General features: G+C 41.1%; 1 protein-coding gene across 2 annotated transcripts; it reads right to left on the bottom strand.

The window, feature by feature from the left end:
- Positions 1-711: 711 nt before the first annotated feature.
- Positions 712-11,295, bottom strand: gphb5 (glycoprotein hormone subunit beta 5). 2 transcript variants are annotated; one of them, XM_034674376.1, is made up of 4 exons: positions 11,261-11,295; positions 10,749-10,793; positions 5,955-6,153; positions 712-1,072 (listed from the first exon to the last, which is right to left on the bottom strand). In XM_034674376.1, exons 1-4 carry the CDS (start codon positions 11,278-11,280, stop codon positions 881-883), a joined length of 456 nt encoding a protein of 151 aa, XP_034530267.1. In that variant the 5' UTR covers positions 11,281-11,295; the 3' UTR covers positions 712-880. The 2 variants fall into 2 exon arrangements, with proteins under 2 accessions (XP_034530267.1, XP_034530266.1); XM_034674375.1 differs by lacking the exons at positions 10,749-10,793; positions 11,261-11,295 and adding an exon at positions 7,100-7,206.
- Positions 11,296-13,886: the final 2,591 nt, after the last annotated feature.

Raw genomic sequence — 13,886 nt, 5'->3', positions numbered from 1 at the left:
TGTTTGAGATTAGTAATGACGAATAAAACTGTTTTAGAAAACAGAGACTCTTTTTTTTAAAACTGGATTTATTCTATCTTCTCTTTCATATTTAAGAGAATTTTGGACGGGTAATCAAAGGTCCATGTTTGTGCCCCTCCTTACTGAGATTGTATTCTGGCTTCAAGCATAACCTTTGACTTCCATGTAGACCAGTGTTTTAACCCTAATGTTATGTTGCAGGTCAAATTGACCCCGAAGAAGAAATTAATAAAATGAAAGAAATTCAAAATGTAAAATAAAATATACAAAAATCTCTGTCATGTAAAACTACTGTGTTTATATTTAGGTCTTTCCAATGTAAATTAAAAAAAGTTTTAACATGAATGTTCATAAAAAATGAGTGAGGTATCCTCATTGAACTTTGATCTGTGAGGATTAAAGAACACCGTTGCACTAAATATTGATTTAAATGGTTAGTAATGGAGTTAATAATGAGATTCAAAGAATGTGTATTGGGATTATTTTGGGTTCTGACATGTTTGGATAATTAAATATACCCCGGGTCAGGTTGACCCAGGAACATTATTGCTGTTCCTGGGAAAGGAACATAACAGGAGGGTTAAGTGAAGTTTCTTTGCAGTGGAAAATATAAAGATAGAGATAACTTTACATTGGTTATTAACAAACTGACATCATGTGAATGACATAAGAGAAAAGAAAAGCACAGAATTCTGTTACAGCACTTCTGGTTTACTACAGAATCAGGGCAAGAATCCTAAGAAGGAATTGATCTAAACAGAGTCAAATGAAATGATAGCTGATCCAGTTTTTCCCAACAAAGATTTCAAATAAAAGCATGTACTTAGAGAAATAATCATTCTGCCTGTTCATGGTTGTGTTACACAGCTGATATACATTCAGTGGTGCTGGTCGCACAAACACCACAGTCACATCTCAGGGCGACAGGGTAGGTGTATGTTGGGTCCACGTTAGCCCGACAGTTAGGCAGTTTCACAGTGACCAGACGAGTCTCGTTGTAGGTACAAACCCGCTGGTGGGACTCTATGTAGGGCGGGTCCAGGACGGGTTTCTGGAAATGGAGACAAATCAAAAACATCTCATAAATGAAATGTTTGCAGCTTTTAACAATGGTGATTTTAACGTAAGCACATTTTCTTCGTAGGTTAGCTTTGACTTTTTTACATTTCTCAGACCAGAAAACTCCACTGCAGCCATGTTGGAGATCTTTAACTCATGGGCAATAAGCTTGTTTATTTTCTGTTGACAGGCACCATTTCTCTTTGTGAGCTACCTTTTAAACAGAGTAGCTCATTGCTTTCCCTGTGTGTTTCGTAACCTGAGCCTGTTAGCTCTGGTTAGCTAACGAAAATATTCCCATCTAAGTTTTTCTAAAACAGCTAGTTCTGGCTTCTATGTAAACATGCAATTAAAGGCAACAGTGCCTAGCAGACTTAATAATAATAACAATAATAATATAAAAACTGGTATTTATATAGCACCTTCCAAGAAACCCAAGGTGGCTTCACAGGGTCAAGTAGGGGGTCTGGGGGGTAGGTGGGGATATCTAACGGGGAAAGGCCTTGGGGAAAAGGTACGTTTTGACTGCTTTCTTAAAGGTGACATATCACGCTTTTTTCATCAATATATATTGGTCTAAGAGGTCCCCAAAACATGTCTTTAAAGTTTATGCTCAAAAAAACACTTTGAAATCAGATTTTGGCATGCCTGAAAACCCCTCTTCTTCAGTCCTCCTCAGAACACTCTGTTTTCTCTCTGACCACGCCCCCTCAGGAAGTGGATGTGGCCTCGGCTGTCCAGCACGTTTATTTATCAGTATGTCGACGTGTGTCTTGGTACACAGCTACGAACATGTAGCTATGTGGCTATGCTAACTAGCACTAGCACTTATCCATGATAAATACAAATCATCCACTAGATCTTCAAATCTGCAGACGTGGGGAGTAAAACCAACCTCTACCAGAAAGGCAGCGGGACCTTTTCTGAAGGATTGGTCACAGATTTAGTGTTTCTTGTTGTTTTATTTGTCAGTATGTAGACGTGTGTCTTGGTACACAGCTACAACATGTAGCTATGTAGCTATGCTAACTAGCGCTAGCACTTATCCATGACAAATAAAAATCATCCACTAGATCTTCAAATCTGCAGACGTGGGGAGTAAAACCGACCTTTGTGTTTATTAAGACAGCCTACAACTAGCATGCCTCCCTCCTAAGCTCCTTGTTAGCACACGTGTGCAGGGAATGAAAAACAGAGGAGGGATTCAGTATTATTTTATACAGTCTATGGGCTGAACAAGCTCTGAGCTCTGACTCCGTGACAGACCGGATATTGTTGTTACGTAACAAAAACACTGAAGTCTGAAACGGCTCGTTTCACACACATTTACAGAAAGGTGGAGAAATCAGAACAGGGGCAGAATGGATTTTTTTCATTCTTGGTGGGTTTGTAGACATGCCAGGGACACATATTTCAGGTAGAGAACCATTAAAAAGTCAATTTTGCATGATATGTCACCTTTAAAAGTGTCCAGGGTTGGGGCGCTGTGGATGTTGGGAGGGAGAGAGTTCCACAGAGTGGGGGCTGCTTCACTGAATGCTCTGTCCTCAAAGGTCTGCAGCTTAGTCCGGGGGATGGAGAGGAGACCCAGGTCCGAAGACCTTAGGTTCCGGGATGGAGTGTGTTTGTGGAGGAGGTCAGCCAGGTATTGGGGGGCGAGGGCATGCAGGGATTTGTAGGTGAGGAGGAGGAGTTTAAAGGTGATGCGGTACTTTACAGGACTTAACCAACCGGTAGCCCGCCATCTTGGATTTATAGTGCATGCACAATACATGAGAACAACAATTACCATGTGCAGGTTAAGGTTGCTGTCCAGCTGCAGCTGTTGTCAAAGTCTCTCTCTGTCCCTGTAATGAGTTTGTTCAAGCTGCAGACGGTTAACTGTTTGTCACAGGTGCTTGATTTGGAAACAAATCCACCTAATTAAACTTCATTCTTTTGTTTTGCTTGTGATTGTTGGCAACCATTTCACCACTGAACCTCTGTTTTTCTAACGAGCCGTGTTTGAACGGACATTTGATACACATCTGCAAAGCCTCTACTGTTTGCTGGTACTGCTGGTGCTTCAGGGGTTTAATTATCTCCTACTGTTGTGGTAAATAAAATGTTTCTATCGTATCTTCAGCTGAGTTTGAGGCCAGTAAGGTCATACATTTTATTTGTTGTTTTCTTAAAGATATTATAAAGGGGGTTTTTGTCTTTATTAGATAAGACGGCATAAGAGAGGTAAAATGTGAGGAATGGAGAGCGGAAGGACGACAGGAAGAGAAGAGTTGGGGCTAGGAGTCAAACCACCGACAGCTTCCACAAGGTCTGTTTCCTCTGTACATGGGGCGCTTTAACTCCTACACTAGTGCCCCTTACATTTTAAAGGTGACATATCACGCTTTTTCATCAAAATATATTGGTCTAAGAGGTCCCCAAAAAATGTCTTTAAAGGTGACATATCATGCAAAATGGACTTTTTAATGGTTCTTTACCTGAAATATGTGTCCCTGGCATGTCTACAAACCCCCCGAGAATGAAAAAAATCCATTCTGCCCCTGTTCTGATTTCTCCACCTTTCTGTAAATGTGTGTGAAACGAGCCGTTTCAGACTTCAGTGTTTTTGTTACGTAACAACAATATCCGGTCTGTCACGGAGTCAGAGCTCGGAGCTTGTTCAGCCCATAGACTGTATAAAATAATACTGAATCCCTCCCCCGTTTTTCATTACCTGCACACATGTGTGCTAACAAGGAGCTTAGGAGGGAGGCATGCTAGTTGTAGGCTGTCTTAATAAACACAAAGGTCGGTTTTACTCCCCACGTCTGCAGATTTGAAGATCTAGTGGATGATTTTTATTTGTCATGGATAAGTGCTAGCGCTAATTAGCATAGCCATATAGCTATATGTTCATAGCTGTAGCTGTAGCTGTAGCTGTGTACCAAGACACACGTCGACATACTGACAAATAAAACAACAAGAAACACAGAATCTGTGACCAATCCTTCATAAAAGGTCCCGCTGCCTTTCTGGTAGAGGTCGGTTTTACTCCCCACGTCTGCAGATTTGAAGATCTAGTGGATGATTTTTATTTATCATGGATATGTGCTAGCGCTAGTTAGCATAGCCACATAGCTACATGTTCGTAGCTGTGTACCAAGACACACGTCTACATACTGATAAATAAAACAAGAAACACTAAATCTATGACCAATCGTTCAGAAAGGTCCTGCTACAGGCGCCTCTCCGTCAGGATCAGATTCAGAGGGTTGAAGAAACGCGATCTCTGAGCAGCCGTGTATATTCAGCCAACATGTAAACATTAGATCAACGTGCTGGAGAGCCGAGGCATATCCACTTCCGGAGGGGGCGTGGTCAGAGGGAAACAGAGTGTTCTGATGAGGAATGAAGAAGAGGGTTTTTCAGGCATGCCAAAATCTGATTTCAAAGTGTTTTTTTGAGCATAAACTTTGAAGACATGTTTTGGGGACCTCTTAGACCAATATATATTGATGACAAAAGCGTGATATGTCCCCTTTAAAGTTTATGCTCAAAAAAAGTCTCTTGTTTGTTTGTATTGTTTTTGTGTACTGTGGTCTATACTTGATGGCTTTGTTTGGTTGTTGCTCTCAAGTTCTATGGTTTGTTTTTCTTTTGTGTTCTGTTTGATGTTGAGCACTTTTGTGTCTTTGCACTGTTGCATATATAAAATAAAAAAATAATAATAATAAAATAAAAAGATGGAAGCTTGGGGCCATAAATAAATGGACCTTGGGCTGCAATTGGCCCCCGGGCCATACTTTGGACATGACTGGTATAGACGCTATATCTTAGTCGCAGAAATCACCGGTTCGACTCCCGGCCGGTCGACCATTCACTGCATGTCTTCCCCCACTCTCTCCTTCCCACATTTCCTGTCTCTCTTCAGCTGTCCTATCAATAAAGGCGAAAAAGACAAAAAATAAAGCTGGTTGCTGGACTGAAATATAACTGATTTGACCCCTGACCTCCTAACTGTCTGTGCTGCAGACTCCACCTAACACACCTCATACGACCTCCATGTGAGGTGGAGCAGACAAAAAGATGAGTACCCCCCCCCCCCCCTGAGGACAGCCGAAGAGTCTCACAGAACAAAGCTCGGTGTAATTACAAGGCGGGGAGAATCATGAGCTTTCTAATGCCACTTGTCACCGAGTACAATGAACCAGATGAAACTTGAGATTTCACAGCATTTTTTCTAATCAGCATTCGGCGATTTATGAAATCCAATTGTGCCCTTTTATGCTCTTGAGGCATTGTTAAGGAAACTGCTGCTGTCACTTCAATCTCTGAACTCCATGCTGCTTTCCGTTCTTGCAGAACATTAACTCGATTTTGGTGCAAACTGCTCTGAAAGCCTCAAAGATTTTACGCTCCAGACAGCCTCTCATTACTGTGTGACAAAACTGGATATTAGTTGATTCTTAGAAACATGCAATATACTTTTCTTAGACATCTGATTTACATATTTTTCTTTTTATGTGTGTCATAATTTCATCTTCTGCATCAGTAGCAGCTGAATCCCTGCTATTACTCCACTGACTGCGCTCTGACTCCCCTGTGGAGGAAAACGTCACAAATTTCCTCCATTGAGATCACCCATCCCTCCATCCCTATGTACAGTATTTACTTCCCTGCGTGTCTCTGCCTGTGAGGCTGAATTTGCATCTAATCTTCTTCTCTTCTTCAATTGTGAGCGCACACAAACAGCCGACTCCTTCCTTTTGTGTAAAGTTGTCAGCTTTGCTTACATCACCTCTCAGTATAATCTAAGCACATTTACACACCTCTCCTCTTCTGTGTGTGTGTGTGTGTGTGTACAGTACAGTAGCCGCCTTCCACATGCTCACCTCCCAGGTCTCACAGCGCCCCCAGCAGGCATCCGTAGTGATGTGCAGCCCCCCGCAACCAGGCTTCTTGGCCAGGAAAGTGAACTCGCGGACTGCGCAGCCGATGAAGCGCCGCAGGTTGACAGCTGACACCGAGTGGAGGGAGCGAGGCTGCAGAGAGATCCAGAGCAGAAACCAGCACAGCACCAGGCCAGGCCTCCTGAGGGTGAGGAGCAGATGTGTGTTCATATTTAAAGGAGAGATGGAAATTTGAAGCACCAAGATAACATCAGTCTGCAGGAACAGATGCAGAAGAAGCTGAAAGATGTAAATTTAAAGAGGAGAGAGCGATGTAACACATTTAACACATTATGGCATTTTAACCACACGATTCAGATGCTGAGTAAAAGCATGAGGTCTGTCACATCTTTGGGAGGGAGTCTCTTAAAAGCAGCACTGGCATCAAGAACTACATTTTCCCCTGCCTCCACTTAAGATAATGAGCTAGTTTTGCCTCTTTATAATAACATTCTTTTCTTAAAGTGCATTATTTTCAGCCAGACTCCTGTAAAGCAGACCCTGCTGGATTGTCCTTTGATTAGCTAATTTCTCTAAAGCCCAGATGCACCTCGTGCTGTTAATTAAAAGGACATTTGACCATACCGTACTCTAATTAGCATGGAGACGTAAACAAGGCCAACAAATCAACACGGTTGTCACCTTCCAGTTTAACACCACAAGCAGGAGCATTTAAGGGCAATTAAAGCGGGTCAATACACATCCTTGAAGACTGTAATGACTCTGACCCTGTGCAGTACCATCGCCAGTCTTGTAGAGGAATGATCTGATAAAAGGTGAAAAGTGGACTAGTGTTTGACTATTCAGCCCTAGTTAGCCTAAATGCTGTCTGTTGCTCCTATAAGGTTGTGGATGCATGAGTGTGTGAATTCTGAGGATTTCAGAATAGTTTTGAATTTGAATTACGGATCCTCATTATATTGAAATGTAACAAAATAAAATCTTCGTTGTTCTAAAAATGATTTTAAAATGTTGTTTTTTGAAGTGCCTATAGGTCAGATTCTAGGCTCAAGGTTATACAAAGGTCTACAAGTGAAGAGAACAGAATGCACCTCATACATAAATCAAAAATGGGAAAAAGAACTTACTGTATGTATTTCTGAGGAGATGTGGGAAAAATATTGCATACTGCAATGGAAGATAACGAGCTCAGTCTCATGGAGGTTTTTTGGATGGAAGTGTCTTATCAGATATTTTATTACACCACTTCAGAAATGACACCACACAGGTTCTTCCAGCTGTTGGAGGAACTGTGGCAGTCAGCAAGCAAATCATGATCACCTGTTTTGGTCCTGTCCCAAAATACACCCTTTTTGGTTTGATGTACATAAAGAACTAAGGGAGGTGTTTGATACAAATGGGACTTTTAGTTGGGACCAGCTCTTTGTTGGACACCTCCACACATCCAATAATAGAAAATGTATTTATTTATTGGATTATTGAGCATAGCAGCCAGGAAAACAATAACCAGAACATGGCTTAAACCTGCCCCGCCATCTATCAATGACTGGTATGATATCATTTATGACATTTTTAAAATGGAATGGATTACCTTTTCTTTGAAGCTTCAGAAAGACAAATTTGAGGAAGTGTGGAGCAAGTGGATGTCTTATATTTCCACCAAAAGACCTTCTTTTGTTTATAACTGCAGTTCATCCAGAACTGCGCAGCCAGGGTCCTGATGAGAGTGCGTAAACACGACCACATTACACCCATCCTACATTCACTCCACTGGCTCCCGGTCTCATACAGAATCGAATTCAAAATCTCTCTACTCACACATCAGTGCATCCATGGACACGCCCCCACATATCTGAAGGAACTGCTACACCCACAAACCACCACAAGAACCCTCCGTTCCACCAGCAACAACCGCCTCCATTGCCCCCGCACCAGACTCCGCACTATGGGAGACCGGGCTTTTTCATCCGCTGCCCCGCAATTGTGGAATGCTCTCCCTGACCACCTGAGAGCACCACAGACTATTGACTCTTTTAAAAAGGGACTAAAAACGTTCCTATTTCAGAGGGCTTTTTCCTAGTTTTTATTTTCCTGGTTTTATCCATAGTTTTATCTGACCTTCCACAGTGCTTTTAAAGGGGACATATCATGCTTTTTTCATCAATATATATTGGTCTAAGAGGTCCCCAAAACATGTCTTTAAAGTTTATGCTCAAAAAAACACTTTGAAATCAGATTTTGGTCTGCCTGAAAAACCCTCTTCTTCAGTCCTCATCAGAACAGTCTGTTTTCTCTCTGACCACGCCCCCTCCGGAAGTGGATGTGCCTCGGCTCTCCAGCACTTTGATCTAATGTTTACATGTTGGCTGAATATACACGGCTGCTCAGAGATCGCGTTACTTCAACCCTCTGAATCTGATCCTGATGGAGAGGCGCCTGCAGCAGGACCTTTCTGAACGATTGGTCACAGATTTAGTGTTTCTTGTTGTTTTATTTATCAGTATGTAGACGTGTGTCTTGGTACGCAGCTAGGAACATGTAGCTATGTAGCTATGCTAACTAGCGCTAGCACTTATCCATGATAAATAAAAATCATCCACTAGATCTTCAAATCTGCAGACGTGGAGAGTAAAACCGACCTCTGCCAGAAAGGCAGCGGGACCTTTTATGAAGGATTGGTCACAGATTTAGTGTTTCTTGTTGTTTTATTTGTCAGTATGTTGACGTGTGTCTTGGTACACAGCTACAGCTATGAACATATAGCTATGTTGCTATGCTAACTAGCGCTAGCACTTATCCATTATAAATAAAAATCATCCACTAGATCTTCAAATCTGCAGACGTGGGGAGTAAAACCGACCTTTGTGTTTATTAAGACAGCCTACAACTAGCATACCCCCCTCCTAAGCTCCTTGTTAGCACACATTTGTGCAGGTAATGAAAAACGGAGGAGGGATTCAGTATTATTTTATACAGTCTATGGTCTGAACAAGCTCCGAGCTCTGACTCCGTGACAGACCGGATATTGTTGTTACGTAACAAAAACACTGAAGTCTGAAACGGCTGGTTTCACACACATTTACAGAAAGGTGGAGAAATCAGAACAGGGGCAGAATGGATTTTTTTCATTCTCGGGGGGTTTGTAGACATGCCAGGGAAACATATTTCAGGTAAAGAACCATTAAAAAGTCAATTTTGCATGATATGTCACCTTTAACAAATGCTTTTAACAAGTGCCTGCATTTTACTGTTTGTTTTTAACCCTGTTTTTTTTATTCTTACTGCCCTTTTATTATGCCCTGTAGCACTTTGAGATTTGTTCCAAATGTAAAGTGCGTGATAAATAAAATTCATTATTATTATTATTATTATTATTATTAAGGTATTCAAACTTACTTCTGTGTAGCAAAGTATTTGTGAAACAGACACCCCATGTTCTGTCATTGTCCTTTTCTTTTTTTGTGTGTTTGTGTTTGTTTTTGTATTTATTGAGTTCTGTCTTGTAACAAGTGGATCACTATATATGATAAGTAACAAATGTAATTTGTACAATTGTGAACTCGTGATTCCAAATTAAAAAAATTAAAAATAAATTTAAAAAAATGTTTTTTTCCAGTTCTGCCCATTTTAAGAGTCTGTATTTTATACAGTATACAAAAAAATATAATTTTGCTCTCTTCTGTCACTGAAAATTTAGAGGACTGATTTGCAGATATGTGCAGAACTGATACCACTATGACTAGTATTAAACTAGTGGTAGTCATCTTCAAATCTCTATGCATATAATGATAATAACAATAATAATAATAATACACTTAGTTATAAAGGGCTTTCTATCAAAGCACTTTATGGAAATCAAGTGCCTAAAAAAGATATTACAAAAATAAGAACATTCAGACACCATATAAAAACATTCACATGCACAACATACCATATAACCTTCTACACATATAGCAGAGCTTCTCTTGCAAAACATGGAGGTAATGCCATGTGAGATCTACTGGAAAGTGCTGCATTCCAAAGATCTCTGCAGTATTTTGCAGCCATCACTGTCTAATACTCAGACATGTCTAAAGTAAGAGGGAGGAAGTTCTTCACCAGCTCTAAATGTGAACTGAAATCTTTATCCCAAGAGATCTGTTTACCTCCACAGGAGAACTTAAAAGACTTGTTGTTCTTGTTATTTATGATTACGTTTCTTGTCACTGTTTTTTTCAGAATACAATCCCACCACAAGGTTCAGTCAGGAGCTTTGCTTAACTGGACCGCATTCAACCATCGCTGCTTATCAGAATCTCATCTGATCACAGTTGCAATTCAGATTTTTCACAAAGACACTTCCACATTTGGATCACAGGAGCCAAGGATTTAATCTCTAATCTCCCAATAAGGGGACCACTGGCTTTTCTTCTGAGCTACAGCAGCTATCTGTGATTAAACATACTGGACATCTTCATAAAAGTCTGACAAGTTTTAGCTGAGCCTGATTTTCAACTTTCTTCTGGAATTATTGAGTAAGTTTTGTATTTGTTGCTTTGAAAGTTGACGAAAAACTTTGGCAGAGTCCTTTGAACCAAAAGGTTTTTCAAACATGACCGATTTGTTTTTGATTTATAACTCTGTATCAAAAGTTTTGCACTAAAAAGATTTAAGTTTGTGCTAATTTTGGTGCCTCCTGTGGACAATGCTGTACCTCTCCTTAACAATATGAAAGTTATTCTCTATGTTGGAGCTTTGCTGGCTTTAAATAAACTGAAATTTTCCAAATGTACTTACCAGTGTGACTTCCTCCATTGCAGGGTCATCTCGGCTGTTCCTGTTCTGCAGCCAAACACAGGGAATAAATGGATTATTGATTGATTTCATGCTAAAATAAATACACACTGAAGTTAAAGCAAGTTGTTTCTGTCAGTAAGCAGCGTTTCTACCTGTCTCAGCACCCAGGTCTTTATTATAAGCTCTGAAGTTCCTCTCAGGCAGTGTGGACAGCTGACATGAACCACCGTGCTTGTCGTCTATACGCTCATCAGACCTGAACTTCTTGCTAATGGATCTAACAGTACAAGATGGGGCTTTTTATTACCATGTGTCCTGTCAATCAGAGGCTGGAATCCTCACCTTAGACTCCCTAAATCTCTCCCTGGAGGCCTTTCTACCTGTCACTGCCCATCTCATTCAGCCACCAGCCTCTTCCCACTCCATTAGCTTGATTAGGGAAAGAGTCTGCCCTTTTGTTCATAGTCATCCACACGGAAGAGAGGAACAACATCGTCAAACACAGCGCCTACCTGTGTCTACTCTCACTCATCCGAGCGCAATTAGCTGGCTCCAGACACAGACCCTGCTCCTGTTCTCACATGTCCACAGCAATGACTTCACCCCAGAGCTCCATCCCCGCTGTTCTTCCTAATTCTGTCCCTTTGTCTCATTCGTGTCATTATGTCGTTTTTTTTGTTTCCAGTGAGTGTAGCCATGTCTTCCAGGCTTGACTGCGCTCGGGACAGAAAGGATACATGTCAGAGGTTGCGTCAGCCCTTGAAGGAAGAGCACGAAGGAGGTGGCAAGAATTGATTTGGGTGAGTAAGCGCCTCATCAAGAAATTACCATCTTCAGAGGGCCCTGAAGGCAGCATGTGAAACCAGCGGAGCAGAACTGCTCTCAAGTAGCTCAGGAAATGAATCTTTAAAAGTAAAGTTGAGAGTTAAGGCCAAGCAATTAAAGTTAGATTAGAGCAAATATAGAGCAGGATGAGTCAGGGACGGGGTTCAGACACCCTTTCCTCCAACTATCTCCAAGAATTAACCACCCTGAGCTTCTTATTGAACAATGTGCAGGCTGTGGAGGAGAAAAAGCTGTGTAATAGGATAACAGTGGTGATTACAATGAGGTTAATGTAATTCAGTACAAAAGGAGTAAGCTTGGATTTCCAAAATCCGTTTTTGGTGCAATTATTCACAGACTGCAAATTTAAGATTCTTTCCCTCTTTTCTTAATTCCAGAGTTTATTTTTACATTTGTATTTTTATGGGTAAACTCTTTGGATTAACTGTACTCGTACTAACTGTTTGGGAGCTTGAGTTGTGAACCAGTGCTTTGCTTTATGGCAAAACAAGGGTAACATTAATTAATTGTAGTGTTAGGATTCCAGTGAGAATACAGTTAAAGGTGACGTATCATGCAAAATGGACTTTTTAATGGTTCTCTACCTGAAATATGTGTCCCTGGCATGTCTACAAACCCCCCGAGAATGAAAAAAATCCATTCTGCCCCTGTTCTGATTTCTCCACCTTTCTGTAAATGTGTGTGAAACCAGCCGTTTCAGACTTCAGTGTATTTGTTACGTAACAACAATATCCGGTCTGTAACAGGAAGTCAGAGCTCGGAGCTTGTTCAGCCCATAGACTGTATAAAATAATACTGAATCCCTCCTCTGTTTTTCATTACCTGCACACATGTGTGCTAACAAGGAGCTTAGGAGGGAGGCATGCTAGTTGTAGGCTGTCTTAATAAACACAAAGGTCGGTTTTACTCCCCACGTCTGCAGATTTGAAGATCTAGTGGATGATTTTTATTTATCATGGATAAGTGCTAGCACTAGTTAGCATAGCTACATAGCTACATGTCGTAGCTGTAGCTGTAGCTGTATACCAAGACACACGTCGACATACTGACAAATAAAACAACAAGAAACACTAAATCTGTGACCAATCCTTCAGAAAAGGTCCTGCTGCCTTTCTGGCAGAGGTCGGTTTTACTCCCCACGTCTGCAGATTTGAAGATCTAGTGGATGATTTTTATTTATCATGGATAAGTGCTAGAGCTAATTAGCATAGCCACATAGCTACATGTTCATAGCTGTAGCTGTAGCTGTGTACCAAGACACACGTCGACATACTGACAAATAAAACAACAAGAAACACAGAATCTGTGACCAATCCTTCAGAAAAGGTCCCGCTGCCTTTCTGGCAGAGGTCGGTTTGACTCCCCACGTCTGCAGATTTGAAGATCTAGTGGATGATTTTTACTTATCATGGATAAGTGCTAGCGCTAGTTAGCATAGCCACATAGCTACATGTTCGTAGCTGTGTACCAAGACACACGTCTACATGCTGATAAATAAAACAACAAGAAACACTAAATCTGTGACCAATCCTTCAGAAAGGTCCTGCTGCAGGCGCCTCTCCGTCAGGATCAGATTCTGGATCAGATTCAGAGGGTTGAAGTAACGCGGGTCTGTGAGCAGCCGTGTATATTCAGCCAACATGTAAACATTAGATCAACGTGCTGGAGAGCCGAGACCACATCTACTTCCTGAGGGGGCGTGGTCAGAGAAAAAACAGAGTGTTCTGAAGAGGACTGAAGAAGAGGGTTTTTCAGGCAGACCAAAATCTGATTTCAAAGTGTTTTTTTGAGCATAAACTTTAAAGACATGTTTTGGGGACCTCTTAGACCAATATATGTTGATGAAAAAAGCGTGATATGTCACCTTTAATACATGTTAAACCACAGGTAGGAACAGAGCCCAAATTTAACACATTGTTAAAGTAAGGAAACTATGTCAACAAGGCATTTAGTAATCCTGAACAATTTACAAATTGATGACGAATAGGCAATAAGGAAAACATGACATCAAGTGTTGGTCTGCCTGGAGCAGGATAGCAAATTCACTTCTATACCACATGACAAAAAAAGTCCATATTAGTCCTCAACTGGCCTGACCACGTCCCACTTTCCTCTTGTGATCTTTTCTTGGCTATTTTTTATGCCATGGAAAATAAAACACTACTTTTGGGGCACCCATGGGAAAGGCTCAAGCAGAGCTGCAGCACAATATATTCTTTATTACAAAACAAAAGATCACAAAGGTCCTGCCAGGTTCTCTAACAGAAGACTTACACCCTCAGGAATCCTGTT

This window comes from Notolabrus celidotus, chromosome 22, assembly GCF_009762535.1.
Source record: "Notolabrus celidotus isolate fNotCel1 chromosome 22, fNotCel1.pri, whole genome shotgun sequence".
NCBI lineage: Eukaryota > Metazoa > Chordata > Actinopteri > Labriformes > Labridae > Notolabrus > Notolabrus celidotus.
This window is presented reverse-complemented; position numbering and strand designations above follow the sequence as displayed.